Raw genomic sequence first — 20,827 nt, 5'->3', positions numbered from 1 at the left:
ACAAAAATATGTGAAATTCAAGCACAGATACTAGATCAATCATAAAGAGCTTTTTGTACTACATAGTATCTCATTCTTAGTGGAAAATATTTGAGAGGAAATATCTTGCATGCTCATAATTAAATAGCTTTATTTAAAATTAGACAATGATGACATCTTGTGATGAAATTCTTGAATAGACTTGCCAGAACTTTGGCCTATATTTTCCTACTGGTGGTATCTGGAAAGACTTCACTTGGATCTCCAGGGAAATTTCTTAAGAAGCAATTAGAGGAGCAGTAAAAGGAGAGATTCAAAACTGAGTATGCTCATAAGGATTTCATCCCCAGCGTGCATTCAGGAACAAAAAAATTAAAGCAGAGCTTTCCATTTGGTAACAGAACAGGTACTGGAGGAGCAAACTTAAAGCTACAGAGAGGAAGATGACTGTTGATGTCCTCTGACTAATTAAAAGCAGGATTGCTGACCAGGAAACAAGTAAGAACAACTCTTGATAACTGAAAAAAAACCCCAAACACTAGCGCAAGGAATAAAAAATCCCTGGTACCCAGAGGAAATGAAAGGTGCTGCTGGATACTGATCTTCTACTCAAGGTGATGTGGAAACATCTACAACACCTGGCACTTAAATTGTGGCTTATGGGTTTCTTCAAAAAGTCAAATTTTTCCACATCACAAAGGATTCCACCAATCATTACCATAGGATAAAGAATAATAATGCTAAGAATAATAATGCTAAAAATTATTTTGCTAAGAATTGTCCTAACAAATCAAATATTCTTATCAGGCTCTGTGGCAGTGAATAAAGAAGTTGAAGATTCAAGATCATGTCCAAATCTAGCATCAGTCAGATAACAACCCTAAATCTAACTCTTCTCTCTCCTGAGAGAAATTTAAGATGAGAACCATTTGGCAAAAACAAAAATCATAATCTTAAATAAGGCAACTTGAACATAGGTCTTGTCCCTGGGATGATTTAAAACAAGATTAAATGTTAAACAAGAGAAAGTCATGGGTCAGTTTGCATGGTATCTTAGCTGTTTGCATGCTAATGGTAGAATAACAAGGAACAGAGAAGAAATAACTGAAGAGTTAATGAGGAAAACAATTTATTGAATATTACAACAAAATTTCCATTGTAGGTACTTTGTCATATTTATCACAATAATAGTAAAGTCATATAGAAGCAAGGAAGAAGAGAGGAACTTTTGGCTTGTATTTCAAAACCAGTTGCTTTGAGATCTCAAAAATAGAATTAGATAGAGCTTTTAAATATCTGTTGGTGTCCAGGGAAGCAGTGAAGAATATATTTGTTCTTGAATCTTTTCCAAAGACATTGGACATTATAGTAATGGAAGTTTTTATTTGCCATTTTTGTGTAAGAAATTACACTGACAGACTGCCCAAGGGAAAAAAAGCTGAAAAAGGTAGATATCAACAAATTCAAAGATTTAATTTTAAGAAATATATAGGGCACAGGTTTAAGACAAATCTGTGGGGGTTTCAATAGAAATCTACAAAAGACCATAGTACAATCTGTACAAAGTGTAAAAGACCAGCTGAGCTAAATTTTCATCTCTTCTTCCACCTTAGGCAAAATGAGGAAAATTTCTCTTAACTAAACATGCTGGAATAACACATGTGTGTAGAGACGTGTCAAAAGCGCCAAAGCACTCATTGAGAAGCACATAGCAAGATTTAATATAACATAATTATATTAGTGCATTAATGGAAGAACAAAAAGATGTTCAGTACCTTAGAGAGCTCCTGGAGGAAAGGAAAGGGTGCATGGAGTAGGAGCAGAGAAGGGAAAAGCACATCGTGATTTTTTATTACATGAGTTTACTGTTGAGATTGTCGGTGAATATATGACATCCACAGTTAATCCTAGAGCTAAAACCTCAATTGTAGATAAGGAAAGAGCAGACTATATAGGTTAGGTTTCTTAACTGTCTGCAAAACTTAGGCCTATTAGTGGCTTTCTGTGAGATTTCATGAGGGATGTATCAAGTACCAGAAGACTAAATAAGAATAACATAGATCTTGTCTTTAAAAGAGGAAAGAAAGAAGAATGTGGGGAATTATTTTCAATTAATAAACAAGTCAATAAACAGATATACTACTTTAAGTAGCTAGAAGAAATAAGTAATAAACCATATGGATTTGCCAAGAGCAAAGCTATTAAAGCCATCTAATTCCCTTCTGGGAGTGGATAGGAAATATTAGGTAAGGGAAAAACAGTAGATGTCCAGTATTTGGAATTCACTTAAAGTTTTGACACTGTCTCACCTGTTTTTCTTGCAGATTAATTAAGAAAGCATGAGCTTGATGAAAGCAATGGTAGGTCAGACAGATTAATCTTATTCACAATGTCTAAATTCAGACTTCTGGAGTGTGGACTGCATTGAGCACATCTGAGCCATTAATGCTGAGTTAGATAAGCAGGCATTTTTTTGTTATTGATCGTCATGTCTAAATGTCTGAAGCATGCAAAATGGCACTGGTGTTTTAGAGGAGCTCCTCAGTTGTAGCTGTCTAAAACTACCTAAAGTGCATTTTCCCTCTGTTCTGCAGGACAAGATTATAAAGGTGATACAGTGAAGCATCCAAATAGATTATTATTATTAGGAAGATTATAACTTTGGTTACATCCAGTAGCATCTGCAAGACTTTTGAATAGTTGCCAGAATGAGAAAGAATAACAGTTGGGATATATCTGACCTTGGCTTGAGTCAGAATCGAATAGATCACTGGTTATACCCCTTTGAGTCTATTTTGTAATGATTCTGTGACTACTGTGATAACACGATTTAGAAGGAGCCTATCTACAAAGTAAAGTAAAAAGAAGAAACACTAAAATTTCATATTTTCTTTGCCTCGTTATAAACAATTTTTTTCCAACAATACGTCTTTCAAGACATACAAAGCAATAAACCTGTGTTAGTTGTAGCTTGGTAGCTGTTTGCAGGTGTGTGACTCAGGGTTTACTTATATTTGCAAATCACTTGGAAGGGAATAATAAAAAATAATCTACTTCAAAAAAAAAAGAACTAAAATAGGTAATGGATATCATATCATCATCATGATTAAAGCTAGCATTGTGTCAAATCAGAGCAGTTAAAATAATGAGTAAGAAAATAATTGTTGAAAGTCATTCCACATCAAAATAGTCAACAATCATTTTAGTTTTTTGAGAGAGTCACTTATGTCAAATATGTTCTAGCACATGGAGGGTAATTTATAGTTTTATAATTCTGCTGATCATAAATTCTGTTTTGGATGCTGTCCATAAATGCACTAAACAGTTGCTGTGTGTATACAAGTCAGGATATTTTTGGTCAGCTGAGAATGTACCTACCCTTGACTGCTCTCATTGTTCCACCTAGAGGCAGAAAGGGTAGAGTTTACTGAATTACCTTAATTTTCTTGATCTAAAATTTTATTTTGAAACATACTGTAATACTTTTTTGTTACAGCTGAAATAAACAATTCTTATTGCATTTAGGAAGATTGTATTTTACAGGGTTTTGTTTTGCCCTTTTGTGAGAGCAGTGCCTTTTCCTGTGCTTGGAGATAATCCTAGCAGCATTTGCAGCATCTCTGCCTTAATATCAATGTCAAGGCTACAAACCTTGCTCAATGACACAATCTGAGTGCTTGCCTTTCAAAGATTAATGTTGCTTTTTACTGGAAGGGGTATATGAAACAGAATCACACCACATGAGGAAAAAAAGACTTTCAAGGAAGCTAGCAAATCTTGTGGAATATTTACTTTAGCAGTATGTATCCCCATGTGTACAGCTTCAGAGAGACTCATGGGTTGGCTCTTTTAGGGCTGCTTTGAAACCAGAAGGACTCTGGAATGCCGAAGGCTATGCCTGAATTAACTGCACTAGCTGTATCTTATTTTAAAGCAGGGCTCTACTGCATTGTGCTGTATTCTGAATAAACCTACAATTCCATTTATGTCAAGTTTTTGGTACAAACAAGACCTTATTGCTTCTCGATGTGCCCACTGTATGTTTGGGGTTCAATGTCATGTAGTCCAAACTTAATGCCAGGGACTGACAGTAGATCACAGAGCACTGAATTAGAATACATTTTGTAGTGTTCTTTCTCAAATCTTCCATCTCAGGATAAAAGTTGCAGACAGTCATCATATAAAAGTTATTTTCTTTGTTTATTAACCTTCTCTACTGATACAAACAAGGCTGTTATTGATGATTTCTTTGCAGTATGGGGAAAATTGTAAGAAATTTTACTTTTCAGATTTGTGAGGGAAATTAGTTTGAGCACAAAGGTTGGGAAAATAAAATACACGTGACTTCACCAGCTTAAGAAAAGATGGAATCAGGTGGGGCCACATCCAGAAAAGCTGAGAAGAATAAGGGTTCATGTTGCACCCTGTACAGCTGTAAGAGAGTTGAAATTGGGCAAAACCCTTGACTGCCTGAAGCTACATGCTTTGGTTTCCTGTCTTCCCCCTGTTCCACTGCCACTGCTCAGACATGAAGCCTTTATCATCCCTAGAGTGGTTCTGCCTATAAAAGCTAATGTATTAACTGAAAAGTCAAAAATTTCTTTGAACAAATGAAGCCTTGTTAGGCTGGTCCTTTTCTGTTTGCTGCCATATGGTTGCAGTTTTGGCAAAGTGGTTTTCCTCCAAAGCTGTTAATATCCTCCCTCCTCCAAGAGCTGAAAACAGATAAAATATAAGTACTTAAGGCAGAATTTTAATTGGATATGTGTAGGCATGTTGACATAAGGCAGATTTCACAGTGGTATGTTATAGACTTAAAAGTATATATTTTTTTGTAATTTAGTTCCTGTTTTGCAGCATTTACCTTGTCCTTTTAAAATCTCCATTTGGTTAAAATAAGATCTTTATTAAAGTGGAGTTATTTAATAGAATTTAATAAAATGAGCTATGAAACTTCTCACTGAGAAGGACACCTCTTCAGCTTGCAGTTTTGAACACATAACTATAATTTTACAATAGCCAACCACAACAACCACACAGTACAATAAGGATAACATCACTTCTCTCCCAGCTTCCCTTTGAAGGGAAGCTGTGCAAGAAGACCAAAATACCTGTAATATCATAGCTGGCAAAAAAGACAGAAGGAACCTGACTCTGTAGCTGATGAGACAAGGCAGCTCCAGTAGCTGTCTGCTGCCAGTGCTGTTTGATGTTTCCTCAATAGGAAATACACATGCAGTCTGAAATTACTAAGCTGCAAGTCTTTGGACTCTTTAGCAACAATTGTAGGACTGCAGTTCAGGAAAGAGAGCCACACATTTGTGTTTGGTTCTGCCCTTCCTTGTGTCCTGTCAACAACTGGAGTGTGGAATTTTATTTGCAGTGGCAGAACAGCTGGGGGGAATTTGCATGACTAAAGTCAATATGCAATGTTACAGAAGGCAGAAGTGACTTTTCTTTCGGGTAACACTGTTTTCAGTCAGTCCCACTCTTGTATGGAGCCTGTCACACTCAGAACCCAGGAGCAAGGTGTGCATGTGTGTGTGTGGCCAAGTTGCTTGTCCTTAGTCACTTCTATGTGTTGTGGTAGGCTGACTGTGGCATTTTTAGTGTATCTGTTGGATTCCTTTCGATCAGGACAAGCAAGCTTTTTTCCACAGGCCTTTAGGAATCAACCTTTGCTGTGGTAAGGCCCTTTGGATCCAAAATTTTCTTCAGCGGCACTCATTTTTTTGGTTCCTTTTCTCAGATATTTTAGGCCATCCTTTTGGAATAACAAAAAGATGAATATCACATGCAATGTGCTGTAATGTTGTTGCTGTAGTGCAGGGTCTTCTGCTGATAAATTGTCTGAGCTGTTGTTTTATCAGAGCACACTCCTCCTCTTGACAGGAACATATTCCCTAGTGTTTTACCACTGCCAGCAGTGTCCTTGATTATCAGAACAGACCATGCCTTTAACTCTTTGAGGCACTGTGTCTTCACATATGCATTTCTGCCCCTGCATTATTCATACCAATCTTTCTATTTCTGTCAATCATATCTTCATTTCAAATTATTTGAATAGCAATTTAAATCTATACAATCATCTAGATTATAAAATAGTGGAGAACAGAAGGCATTTGGCTATAAAATGTTAGGAAGAAATATTTTTAGCATTTATTTACTGAGGACATGATAGTCCTAATGTATTGCATGTCACTGAACTTACCTAAAGATCATATAAATTCTACAGAAGTTATCACATATATTTGGGGTAATTTTTTTTTTTTTACTTCTACATCTTAAAAACCTAAACAAGAGATAAAAATGTATCTGTTTTAATGATGTCTTTAGTCCCAAAACAAACCTTACAGACACTGGGTGAACTGCAAGATAATTGTAGAGCTTTTAGCTATGTTTTATAACAAATGTAATGGGATTTGGATGCAAAAGCTGCAGGCATTTATTTTATTTTATTATACTCAAGTATTCCTATTGTATTAGCAATTTTACCCTGTAGTGTCTTAAATGTAATATTCAGCTCTATATTCTTCATAAATCATTTTTTTGAAACAACCTACTACAACAGAAGACTCAGGCCAAGCTGAAAATAGAGTAAAAATCTAAGTCATTGGACCATATTTATCAAAGTAGTCTTTAACTCTGATACATTTTCTTTTTACATTTTCACTCTCTCTATGAGTGCCAATCAACATTTAGCTTTTATCTCTGTCCATGCTTTTTCTGTTCAGTGTTAGGCTTCTTTTTCCAAAACTGTTGCAAAGCAATTCAGTCTTTATATTCACAGACTTGGATAAATGATTTCTGTCACATCCCTTCTAGAAGGAATAGAGAATATTGTTAGCAAACAAAGAAACGTAGGAAAATGGAGCTATAATGTCATAAATATTGACATCCATCAGAGAGTAAATGTATAGCTTACTTTTTGTCAATTTTGGTGTAGTCTACTACTGGCTGTCAGACCTGGTCTGCAGCAGGACTGCTTGAACAGAGGAGTCTTCTACAAACTCCCTTTTAACTGGAGGATTGACATGTCATTTTGACTGACTTATATGCTGGGACTTTTCAGCGGTACTTTCCCACATCAGATGTAACATGCTGTTAAAACACATAGGAAATAAGGGCCCTATTTCAATACTGAAATTTTCTCCTTTTTAAAAAATAAAAATTAAAACCATCAGCAGTCTGGTCTGCTGTACCATTATTTCTGAGAAACCAAACTTTTTTTCCCCTCACAGAATACAAACAATGTATTCTTCTTTGTAAAATTTTGACAGATTTAAAGGTTTTTTTTTTTATTTTCTAGAAGTACTTATTCTCAGAAAGAGGAATGCATGCTGAATCCCTACCATGTCTTCTTTTATTTTGTTGTTAAACTAATAGCTGATCCATCCATTCTATTGTTAACATGGTTTAAAAAGAAGTCTTTGTGACCACACACATATTGAGTTTGAATGCTACTCAAATCTATGGAAATTCAAATAGTGTGCTTACCACTATTATTAAAGCCTTCTTTCAGTATTTTTAAAATATTCTCAAATTATATAATTTCCTTCTAGAAGAAGTGAGGGATATTGAGTTATAAAGAAGATGTGTATGTTAATATGTCATGATATAGAGCTATCTTATATACACTTCCACTATGTTTTTTGAGATAGAGTGCAGAATGGCGTGAATACATAGCATGCAAGACAGAAAATCAGATTTTCAGTGACTTCCAAGGGCATGAAGCTCAGAAATACTGACAAATAATAGTAAAATGGAGAGTTCAGTAGTATGATGTTTAAGTATGTTTGGGGTCAGTGCTTAGAAAAATTGTCTATGTTTCTCTAAAGAAAATCAAAAGTAAGTGAATAAAAGTTATTCTCACTTTAAAAGTTTCGATATACCTGCCTAGGGCCCTAATCTTACAAAATCACACTGATAAAAAAAATCATGTTAGATCTCAAATTAGTTTGTTGTGAAAGTTGCTTAAAAAATAGTATTGCTCACATTACCTCCTGGATTTTATTCAAAGTAAATGGGTTCCTAACACTTAGGTGGATTTAAAAACATTTCTGAGGATGATGTTAATGCAGCACTCTGCTCTTCCTGGTCAATTCTCTCATCTGTCATACCAGTCCCTCAGGTCACTGAGATGTATAGAATGTATCTTTTCCCACCATGGGGTTGAATATATGTCTAAGCTTTGCCCATCTAGATAAGAGATAAAAGGATCAACCAAGGAAGATTATGGGATTCAGAACTTGAAAAAAAAAAGATTGAAACACTTTCAAAGTTATTTCCAGTAAAACTGAGGTCTTGCCTGTTTCTCCACTGAACCACAATGGTGTGGGGGAAGTTTCCACTTCCACTTTCCACCCTACCACTTTACAAAAACACTTTGGCTGCATTTCACAAAGTTAATGCCAGAGTGCTTGCTGGTGTGCCTAAAAAGTAGCAAGCCAACAATGCCCTCATTCTATAATGCTCTAATAATCATCCTACTGTAATTCCAGAGGTTAAGAGATTTTTTTCAAGACATGATAAATTATATGAAAAGAATTATCAGATTACTTGAAAGCTTTAGAAATCACATGTTTAGGTTCAGCTTTTTCCTTAATGTTTAATCTGAACCTTTCAACTATTTAGCCACTTACACACATGTATGTTAATATATTATTCAATTTGTTTGACTAAATTGAACAGCGTTTATTTCTAAAGCAGAATCAAATTCAATACCAGGTTGAAAAAACATATGCAGAATAGGAATCAGCACATCAATGGAATTAAAAATATCTCATGAAAAATGAGGCTTTTGCAGCCTGTGGCCAGAAAATACTTTAAAGGCAGCAGAATATTCCTAACTTCCAAAATCGATTTTACAGATTTGGCTTTAATAATCAGTTTGTTATTTTCATGTGTGATTTCTAGTGGCAAATCTCTAAAACTTTGTTCAGTATCTCTGGCGGTGTTTTGTATTAAATGCTAGGAGTGTTACTTTCAAAAATATGTTAGGGTTGGAGATGATGTGGCAAGTGAGACTATGATGAAGTTTATCTTTCATAAATAATATAGAGATCTAAGTCTACTAAAACTGTATTAATAGTGGTTTCTTGAAAATTCAGCTGATTCACTCATATTTCCTTCTAGTAGTCCTTGGATTTAAATAGATATGAATCTTTGGATTAATATTTCTAGTATTCACATTTTGAGTAATCACAAGAACATCACATGCTAGTTGAAAAATCTTTAGCTTATTATAGAATTTACAGCACACCAAATTGTTTCTAGTTTTCATTCCACCTACAGAAAATGAAGTAATTCAGAATATTGAACTTATTAAAGGGAGTTCATTTACTTTCTAACCCAGACTGTTAACCTGAGTTCATTATTTTAATGCTAGGATCAGTATTTTCTTGTTTCATTTCCCTGTGTTCAGGAAGGTACTGCATAAGAATGCCTTCACATCCTTCAAAAATTATTTGTGATATGCTGCTCACCAGCCCTACAACGTAACTCATGATACCAGGAATTTTACAAAACTGTTTTTCTACTTTTATCCATTACTGCTCTTTATTTTAGGTTATTGTATTATTACAATTCCGAGAATGGCTGAGGTTGAATTATTGATTGATAATGTGAATTTCCATTAAATGCTAAAAATAGCGTTTAGTCTAAAGTTGTTCTGGAAACTACTTCTAAAGTGCATTTATTATTCATTGACAATAAATACTTGCACTTCATGTGTGAGTTTAGATAAATATTTCTTACAAACTCTGTTGTTTGCTTTTCTATTTACAGAGTATGATGGCCTATCTCAGTTACTTTGTGCTACTTTTGTTTTCTGCTAGGCTATTTGAAGTGTTTCATAGAGCAGAATTCTAAAGAATACATTATTTTGTCAGTACACAAATCCCCCTATTTGTGTATCAGTGTGGCATTTATATAGAGCCCAGCCATTCTTCTCAAATTTGTGCAAGAAGAAAATCCATGTACTTGAAAATTTTGAAATGAGTAGCAAGAATTGTGGCTAAACAGCTCTAAACCAGAATGTGAGTCTACATGTAGGAGTTGGGTTTGCTTATTAAACCACCTCCAGTTTTGGTATACTTTGTAGTATAGGAAATAATCATGAACCTGCAATAATCTTTGTAAAATATTGGTGGATCTAATCTGATCTTCAGCTAACCTGTACCTGCAGGACCACTTGAGCTCAAGTTGAGATCCTTTAGCCTTGACAGATGAACTAGGTAAGGAATCATTCCTGGAATGCATTTTGTGAAACTTGTCTGAAGAGTTGCATCTGTATCATTCCAATTTCTAAAACAAAAAGCCGTGCAGGACTAAGTACAATTCCATTAGAGGTATTTGCAGTGTTGTAAACGTCAGCACAGATCCTTGAAACAAGACCCCAGGCTCCAGAGCTGGGAGAGTGAGAATAGAGCCGTTGGCATGAGGGAGCTCACAGGCAGGATGAACTGGGTTTATATAAGCTCATCCATATGCAAACAGTCCAGTGAGTTGCCAGAGCTGTGCCAGCATGCCACCCACTCAAGTAACGTCTTTATTATTCATTGAAAGATGCTGCAGTTTTCTTGTGGAGCTGCAGAGCCTGTGTTAGCAGGAGATAAATATTACAGAAGGTGGTTATAGAGTTTGTGTGTAATAAGGCAAGTTCCTGTGGAGAACCTGACTTTTTGTCAGGAAGAGAGATGGATAGTTATTCCCTAAAAAGAAAGGAGATGTCTGCCCCTGCTGGGCAGAGCCAGGCGCTGGTGGCACACTCCACTGACCACTGAAGTTAAGTTAGTATTACCTGAAATACCAAATACAACCTACTCTTAACTTGAAAGAAATCTTGAGGTAGTTTAATCTCAGATAATTTATTTCATTTTTTAATGAACTTTTTTTTTAAACCTGTTTTAAAAGATTTGAAAGGGGAAGTGGGAGAAAAATATTAGAAAATGAAAAAATCTGATGTGAAACAAAACAATAAATTGTAGTAGCTGGAGGTGAAAGATGACGAAAGAGCAAATGACCATAATTTACAAGAACAAGAAGTGAGATAACCAGGGAGCATAGAAAATTAATTATAAAATGAAGTTAGAAAGAATAGAAGGGAGAGAAGGGAATTTACCTGATCAGCTGTTCAAAGGAGAAGTTCACTCTGAAATCTGGTGCACCAGGGGCAAGGAAGCCTCTGAACCCAGCTAGGCAAAAGCAACCAGAAAAAAAAGTGCCACACTGTCTCAGATTGAATCTGATTTATAAAATAATCTCAGGAGAAATCTTTAATCTTCCATCATGTATAATTTCACTATTCAGAATTTCAAAAATATGTGTCAGTAAATGCTTCTCATTTCCACAGCTCTTCACAGGACCTTGCAGCACTTACCAAATCTATGAAATCAAGGCTATAGGTTATTCAACAGCTGTATGTAACTTCTTGAGATATCTCTGTGCAGATATCTATTTTTGAGCACTTTCTTCAAATAGTTCTCTGTTACCCAGTTCTGTGTTACCTAGTTCTGCTTGTTTGATAGTCCAGTGTTGCTTAGCACAAAGCTGTAAAAAGACTTGCTCAAATTTGAAATTACATAAATTTGAGTTTATGGTGCCAGGAATTATAGGATAAAGGGTTGAGCTTCCTTAGTATTTTTAGCAAGACTGTGTAGTATACATTTTTTATATATATGCACTCAGTGTACTATCTTTTAACAGTAGTCTAAAATTTTTACTGAATTAGGTAAAATATTTTGATTGGTCATGGTGTCATGTAAATTTTCAAGGGGATTTTTTTTTCCTTACTAGACGAAAGCAGTGAAAATGATTACTCATAGGTGGTGAGTGTAGTGTTACTATTATCCCGTAAAACTTCCCAAGAAAAGGACAGAAATTGCTCTGAGACAATAACTCCATTTTCAGAAAATATTATTAACTTCCATTGAAGCCAGAATAAGGATGACTCTTTCTTAGACCATATTTCAACCACCAAACTGCCAGAAAAATACATAAAGGACAACTAAGCATAAGGACACTTTCTCTTTCAGAAAGACATTTAGCTGCAAATTGCTGGAAACTGGGAAAATGCTAGGAAAGGATTGCTGGATGTGCATCTTATGCTCTTCTGCAGTCATCTAATAGTAGCCACTGTGATTGAAGCTGGTGAAGGATGAAGCTAGATGAGCTAGATGAAGCTGTGCTCTGATCCAATGCAGTTGATCCTGTGGTCTTGCGGTGAAACATCCATCTGTTCTTAACTTGTGATTCACTAGCTGCATCTTGTATTGTAAGCCAAGGATATACATCTGACTGAAGTCGTACATGTTGCAATGCTATATAACATATATATATATTTGATTATCCCAGTGCCTTTAGAAAAAAAATCTCCAAAATCTATTAATTTAAAATAGAAAATCAAAATCTGGAAAGATTAACTGTATCTCAAGCAGTCTTGCTGCATGGTAATATATGTTACCAAATATGATAGATAGATAGATAGATAGATAGATAGATAGATAGATAGATAGATAGATAATAAATAGATACTTCTCTGCATTATGGTAATGACATTCTTGAATAGAAATGAGTCCTCGTCCAGTGGCTGTGCTCTAGAAAACAGGTATTTTAATTTTCCAATAAGATCTGCTCCTCATTGACTGAACAGCATGCATTCTGAGGGAGGCTAAATTAAAGTTGTCAAAGCAATCAACTGAACATGAAAAATATTCTAACTTTGAAGTGTCTGTGATAAATGTATGTTTCATGATACAGTGGAGTACTTTGAGCTGTTCCTGGGTAAATAATACATCAACAGTCAGAAATGCTAACATGTAGAAGGGCCAGTGTGTTTCACAAAGTACAGGTCACCACTGACAAATCACCTGTCAACTAAAATGAATTTTCCTTGTTGACTTTGAGGTTATAGTTATTAAAGATACAGCACTTACACAGTGGTAATGTAGAGTTATAATCAATATTGGTATAAAAATCAGAAAAGAGCTGTGAGGATGATTTTTCCTAGTCACTGAGGGTTTTTCCATTAGCTTGATTAACTGTGATCTGAGAGCTATTTTTGTGAGTTCTGAGCCACACATAAGTAGTGGAATGTAACCTTTAGATCATAGATACTAGATAGTGTTACTTAAATTCAAGCTGTCCCTGTTGATTTTGTTTTGTTTCTGTATATGCCATGAAAAATGTCTCTAAAAGCACTTTCAGAGAAATATTCAGCATCACCAAATATTATTATCCACAGTGCCATCATCATCCAAAGAGCCAGGCTGCCAAGAGAAGTTATACATTTTATGCAAGGCATCCATTTTTTTCAGAGTTTCATGAAAAAGATCATTTAAAATCTCTGAACTTTTGGGGCTGCCTTATAGTATAAACTGAAATGCATGAGATAAACCAGAATCCTGCATACCTTTCTTGGAACCTAGGGTGCTTCTCCCATAATAAACTTTAATTGTAGTAATCTGCTGGATGTTTGGTGTAGTTTTTCTCATACACCATCCTGTTCCTAGCTATCCTTATGTCCTCTTAGGGGTACATGCATTAGATTAGTTTATTCAGTAGAACACCCTGCCATGCTAACTGCTGTCACAATGTAGACAGGTAACTTTTGTATCTGCCTGAAGTCATAAATATAGAAATTATATTCTATTTAGCTCTATACAAAGCTGAAAGCTTTAATTAAAAAAAAAAAAGTTTTCAGTACTTATTGTAACATCAGTTTCTCCAGCTTTGCTAAACTTTCCTGCCAGCTTACGTAAATGATTCATTTTTTCATATTCTCTACTCAAGAATTTTTTGGTCACTACTAGTCACTACTAAAATACTCCACTTTTTGTTTCCTTAGCACCAGAAGGGTTTAAATTTAGCAATGTTTAACAGTTATTCATATATCAAAAAAGAATTGTTTAAAATATTCTGTTCGTAATGATTCTCCTCAGTCAAAAAAACAAAAAAAAATCAATAAAAATTCATATTGCTAACAGTAGAAAACATAAAATTGAGAGGCCCTTAAATTACTTAGCATTTAGAGCAGATCTGCCCTACAACAGGTTTGAAATCATGTGCCCTCTGATATTACAGATTCAATCCATTCCAAACCCCACAATAAACATATTCTGAATCCCATTGGGAACAAGATGTCTTGTAGAAATTATCGTATAGCATACCAGATGGCATCTTTCTTGCAGACATCACTTCAGTGTGCTTCTTCTGTTGCCTTGGAGAAGAAAGAGCCAAGTACTGCTATCTCTGTAAGAGACTTAAGTGTCAGCTCTCCCATGTAGGAATGGATGCATCTTTTTTGATTGTGGTATCACAGAAGGATTATCATGGAATTTTTGTCGTTTGAAATTGCAGGAAAGCACAGTAGTGTGTAAGTGTGTCAAGGTGAGACCATCTCAGCCTGCAGGGTGTTTTCAATGTCAGCACCAGCTTTAGGCATAGGCAAAGTGTAGGCACTGCCTGCAGCAGCACGCTGGTGGGGCTGGCACTGAGTCATAGACTTAAAAAAAATCAGGAGACAGCCTTTTAGTCTCAAAGCAGGAGCATCTGCTCCAGGTTCCCATTGCACTGGCAAGGAAAAACTGCCCAAGCAGCCTCCCTCAGGTAAAACACCTGAAGTGGCTAAAGATCTGGAGATCTTAAAGGGCTGCAAGTTCCCTCATCCAAACAGTCCTGGCTCTGGGCCTGCCTTTGCCTTGCAATAACCTTTGGTGGAAGCGGGAGGGAAGAAAAGCCTTGTAGATAACAAGATACTTCAGCAATGAAACAATAGTCAGGGGTGAGGACTAGGCAGCAAGCTGACTGTTTCTCCTCGCTTTCTTTCCCCTTGCTGAGCAACCTTATGTTGTGTTGATGGGTTCAGCCTCGTGGTTATACTGGCAAAGGACAGAGTTGGAGAGAGTGCACAGTGGGACCAGCAGTGCTATAATCATCCAGGGCTGGAGCCATGGAGACAGTTAGACACAGTACCAACAGCTACATGAGGAAATGTGTCTGGGGAGCCACTCAGCAACTGAATTTTGCCTACACTGTTGCTAGGCATTGAGCCAAGCACTCATCACTGGCAGCATAGCTTCCATGCTGTTTATAGTAAGGTAAGGAAGAAGCAGTTCGACCATGAAACTAGTATATTGATTATTGTGTGCCTTTTTGTGGGCAGCAGATTTTTGGTGTTGGGGAACACAATGCAGAGACATTTGTGTCTCTGCATTTATAGGAAATACAAGAGCCAGTCATGCATAATCTGTTCGAAGGGATTATGCTTTACAAGATCTCTGATATCAATTTTTCTGCTTACAGGGGAAAGGGAAAGACAGAATCAGAAATCCTTTTGAAAGAAGTTTATTAATTCTCAGTCAACTAAGAAAAATCAGAAAGGATAGAATTCTCATCTTATTTAAGATACCTTTGTTCTCAGTTTTCACTCTGAAGATCTTGCCCAGCCTTTTGAATTTGCCTACTTGGCGGATGTCCCCTATAAACTTACGATTTTATTCTTTTATTCTTTTATCTCAGCTCAGCATAGCCTACCCTTCTTCATGCCTGGGCACTATCCTGAAGGGATTGTGATCTGCCTATATACAAAAATATTCATTCATGGTAGAGAAAACTTTTCAAAAATAGGAATGATTTGCAGACCTGTGTGAACAAATGCATTTCTATCTCCATCAGACCTAGATTTCTTATCAGTTTGGCGTACCTGCTTTCTCTGAGAAAAAATTAATCCTCCATTCATTTATTTGAAATACATTTAGCAATAAGCAAACTGCTAAAAGTTTCTTTGTGTACTGCAGGTTTACCAGTGCCTGGTGAGTGTTCAGTATTCTTTTCAAAGACATAATGAACCTTTCACACTTTGTGTAGTAAATTTATCAAGTCAGTAAGAATACCTGGAATAACAGAAAAACTTATAAGAGACCTTAAGCAACATTCCAACTTCATGAAAGATTTTCTATGCTCAACTAAAATTATTCTACAAAATTATTATGGACTTCAATTTGCATGAGATGTTTCAAAAATCCAGGCAGCAATATCAAAGTGAAAGGTCATCCAAGTTTCAGTCCAAGGACTAATCAGATTAGAGTTGAAACTCTTAAAATATTGTTAATTCTATATATTTAGAATCTGTTCTGTGAATGCTCAGGGACCTTCTGTGTAGCACTGGAAGAGACATTGTATTATAATGTGTTGGTCAGACTGCAGGTTTGGTTTTCTATGAAACAATTATCTGCCATAGTACTATCAGTTCCATATTATCCCCTTGACAAACATCTATAATTTCCTCATGCCTGGAATTACATTCCTCCTTTGAGATGGTCATTGCTCGAGATGCACAATGGATAAGAAAAACAAAAAAGTAATTAATTTGCTCAATAAATGAAGCACCACTGACAGGATTCCTTCTGAAATTGTACCCTGAATATATCTATTTCTTGCCTTTTTTTGATAAGTCCTTTCATATGGTTATGAAAAACAAAAGTTTAGTAAACATTCCTTTCAGAACAAAGGAATAAAATATTTCCATCTCGAGAGAAAGTGTCTCAAAGATGAAATGTAGATATAAAATACATCATGAGATATTTGGTTTCTTATGCAGAAAATGAATTTTCTGCTCATTTAAAATTCATAATCTTTTTTTTTCCAGTTATAGTTGATAAAATTTAAATCCTCTCTAGAAATCATGCAAATCTTATGCCTACTTGCTATCATTCACATTTTTGTAAGAAAGGATATAAACTTACAATTTTATTCTTTTAATTATTCATTTGAAATGGTGACCTTTTCAATTTGAATTATTATATGTCAGCATGAAGGTTTTCTTGTGTCTTAAATTTTACAGTTCAAGAAGAAATCATGCAGATAATCTAATTACTTTGACTAAAATTGTTGTGCCTTTTATGTCTTTTGCTGTACTACACGAGAGAGAAGCTGTGAAATATATTCATTATTGATTCATTAAACGGTTTTGCTATTATATAAGCAGAGATGCAGACCCCTACCTATCTTACATTAAAAGGAGGAAGGGGAAGGCATAGTAAACCATGCCATGGGCTATGCTTTAAGTACTGTGTTTCTTAATGTCTTGTGAAATGTAAAAATCTACAACAAATAGATATGTAAAGCATAGCTGGTATGAAGATTCTATTCAGATTTAAGTGCTCTAGGTTGCTTTTGAATCTTGCTATTTTCTGCATTTGTTTTGACTGCTCTCATCATTCAAGATTGACGCTTGGATGGGTGTGTAGGAGGAAGCAGCAGCAGCAGGCTTACAGCTTGCAGACAAAAAAAAAATCTGCCTTATCTGATGGCTATTATTGAAAATGCGAGGTGTAGCCTAGGCTGGGTAATGAAGGGGAGCGAGCGAGGGGGAGCAAGAAGCATGGAGCTGCATACTGATGAGTGTAGGAGTACTTGATAAAAAGAATTCTTGCTGCTGGCAGTGCATTGCTCATTGTGGAGTATTCCAACAATCACATATAACGGAGAGCAGCTTAGCTGACAGCTTGATATGCCTTTTTTTTTTTTTCCTCTACTGTATGACGTACTGGTCTGTAGTAAAGATTAATAACCAAGAAATGTAGAGCTGCGATCAGACCTTACGTTATATACTGCCCTGAAAACTATGTTTTACTTCTGACTTTTCTGTTTGCTGAAAACATTAATCTGTCAAGCTGGCGGGCTCGTTTGATACCAACTTTTCCAGGAACACGATGTGGCAATGCCACCTCTCAGCCCAGGACTACCGCTATTATCCAGTGGATGGTTATTCGTTGCTTAAACGCCTCCCTCTTCACCCTCCTACAGGACCCCGATGCCCTGTCCAGACAGTGGGACAATGGTTGGAAAATATTGGGCTACCTCAGTATGAAAACCACTTGCTGGCTAATGGATTTGACAATGTGCAATTCATGGTAAGAAATCTTCCGTGCCTGGCTGTGTATATACACTGTAGCTGCCTTTTTTGTCTGTCTCGTATGTGCTCGTAAAACCTTAGAGCTATTCTGCATTGCACTAAGATCTGTTTAGTGTTTCACTCTCCTATCTGTAGCTGAATTAATATATAAACTGCCTTTTTATAAACTTCCAGACTGTACACATTACAAAAGAGTCTAGCCTGATATTTGGTAAAATAAAAACTGAGTATTAATGTTCTTTCTCTCCCTCCTCAATCCTCCGACTGAAGAAGAAAAAGGCACAGTTCTTTTAATCCATTGCAGAATTTTCATAGTATGAAAAAGCTGCAAACACCCCTTTCTGCAGTGCATCACATTGTTACTTTTATTTCATCATTAACTTGTAATGATAATTAAAGAACATGCAATGCCATTCTTGCCTTGAGAGGTATTTTCATAACAGAAAATTATTTAATGAAATGCACTGTCCCTGCAAGTAATTCTGGATGTCTTGGTTAAATATTTTTGCATCTTAGATAATCAGGCTGTGGGATTCACTTGTTGAAACTTATGCCCTGAGAGAAAAAGTAATGCATTCCTATTAATTGTTCCATTTTAATGTTTTAACTCTAGGCATTTATCAGGAATGTTTGAAAGAAATGAAGTTTTAGTTAGGTCAGGATTTACCATATCACCATGTGGTGTAAAGTAACAGACCTGTCATGCACAAACTTTCCATTGAAATGAATATTGACAGTAAAGAGAGAAGCTTACTTGTAAAGCTGTTATATAATCACATCTCTACCTGCTTCAGTATTCCTCCTACTTGAGCCTCTTCCAAAAATCCTGACTGCATTTCTTAAAAAGTATCAAGTCTTTAAAAATATTTTAAAATGCCTTTAAAATATATTTTAAGTATCCATGTATATCTTGGAACAATTCTAACTTTTCATAACTTCTGTCTGCCATATAAGAAACAGAAGTGAAAGGGCATGAATATTATATCTGTAAAATCATCACACGAGTTGTGTCCTTCCTCTTTACATTATTTTGCCAACATTATTATATGCCTTTGGAGTACTGATCAAAAAATTAGGAGACATATCTCTGCCATTTCCACATTATAATAGAGTAGACATTTCTTCCTGTTTTGTATGGCTACCATGTGATCATTTGCTTAGATCAGTAAAAATCATTGTCACCTGCACCTTTAAATATTCTTTAAAACAAAGCTATGCTGTCTGCCCAGCAATGTAGGCAAGAAAAAAAAAGTGTATCATGCTGCAGTTTCCCAAAGTGTAACTACATATTCTTACATATGTTGTAGCATTAGTTACATAAGTAGGTGATCATTTAGTCTTAAAGAAGCTACAAAAGGAAGCTGTTCACACGAGGCTGTAGGTGGCATAACAAATGCAGAGGGGTGCACCTACCACAGGTAAAATATGAGCACCAGAGAAGTCAATTAACAGCCCTGGAGGACTTTTCAGTCGAATCCCGGCTCTGGAGGGGCCTGAACCATGGTCTCAGGGAATTTATGTGACTTTCCTACATCTCTTATTACTCTACTTATATAAGCATACAAATTACATACAAGATTTTGTTATGCAATGTGCAAGTCAAACTTCTAACGTATCAGGCAGATTAAGTTTTGCTTGTATACTTCTCTGCTAGCCAGTGTTTTCTGGTAATTTTAAGCCTTTTCTGATATATTACAGATGAATACATAATTACTCTTAATATTAGCTAAGGTAGCATGCCTTGAATGGAAGATTAGACTCATAAATCCAATAACAATAAAAGAGCTGTGAAATTGTGTTGTAATTAAAAAATGCATAATTTCAGCAGTTTTATAATTTCCAATTTATTGATTTCACTATTCATCATGCTTTTGCATATTTCAGTTTTGTCTATGCCAGAAATCGAATATTTTCTATATTTTATTAGAAAAAAACCAATTATTTCTTTTTATATCACTTCTTTGAATACATCAGCATTATGTAAGAAAAGCCTCTCTTGAGGAATTTAAACAAGTGGTTTAAAAGCTCTTTTTCATCCCAGCAAAAATATTAAAGGGAAAATTAAACTTAGAAAGTATATAGAAAAATGAGAAGAGAAACACCTACTATGCTAAGAGAAAAATTCAGATTATTCCAAACTTAGCAAATTGTATTCTTCCTTAATATGACAGAACAGATTTACCTTTATTACAGCAGTTTACATATTAAACTAGAGTTCAAAATGTTATTAACTTAAATGTTTCAGATAGATTAGCTGCTTTACATTGAAGAAGTCTAATAGTTCAATGCAGTAAAAATCAGTTAAGACATATTTCTTATTCATTCTGTACTATATTCCTGCTTTTGTTTTTTCTGGAAGCACAGTCTGACCTGCATTTATTCATTCTGTTGCCTAAGCAACAACCATCACACTCCTATTAAGTATGATTTAGTAGTACAGGTTTTACTAGCTGTTCAGAATAGAAAAGGGAATATCACAATGTTATAATTAATGTCCATGGAATAACGTACATCTGAGAACAAATATATCCCATATATACTATTCTCAACAGCAAAATTCTATTAATTAAATTAGCATTTTAATAAAAAGGTGATTTTCTGATAAAAAGATTTCACAGTTAATAATTCATTAGATCATGGAAATTAACTCCTTGTGTTTAGTCTCCCTTGGGCATTAGGAAAGTTAGTCACTAGACTGTGGTTAGAATTACGAAGATTTGTTTATCTTACCTGAAGTATGTGAACTTCATATGAAGAAACAGCTGGATTCCTATTAACTTTACAGTATAAATATTTTTCAGTTCTTTATCAATATATGTTTTAAAAATGCATAGAAACATAGTATGTAGAAAATTAGTGTTTTTTCATTAAATACTTTAATTCTACTTACAGCATGTTTGTGCACAAAGCAAGTGCAGCTCCTACCCACTG

The 20,827-nt window shown here is 35.4% G+C and overlaps 1 protein-coding gene across 7 annotated transcripts in view; it reads left to right on the top strand.

Annotated features, from left to right (window-relative positions):
* The window catches only part of ANKS1B (ankyrin repeat and sterile alpha motif domain containing 1B), a 415,189-nt gene that overhangs the window by 199,290 nt on the left and 195,072 nt on the right, over nt 1-20,827 (top strand). For 5 of the 7 annotated variants that reach the window (XM_064702134.1, XM_064702132.1, XM_064702136.1 and 2 more), the window contains exon 15: nt 17,788-17,894. In XM_064702134.1, the coding sequence (XP_064558204.1) occupies nt 17,788-17,894 (107 nt within the window). Of the gene's footprint in view, nt 1-17,426; nt 17,895-20,827 lie in introns of those variants that run through there. The other 2 variants (XM_064702138.1, XM_064702137.1) reach the window with 2 other exon arrangements.

The sequence above is a fragment of the Zonotrichia leucophrys genome, chromosome 1A (genome assembly GCF_028769735.1).
Source record: "Zonotrichia leucophrys gambelii isolate GWCS_2022_RI chromosome 1A, RI_Zleu_2.0, whole genome shotgun sequence".
Taxonomy (NCBI): Eukaryota; Metazoa; Chordata; class Aves; order Passeriformes; family Passerellidae; genus Zonotrichia; species Zonotrichia leucophrys.
The sequence above is the reverse complement of the archived record's forward strand: the minus strand, read 5'-3'. Positions and strand labels throughout refer to the sequence as shown.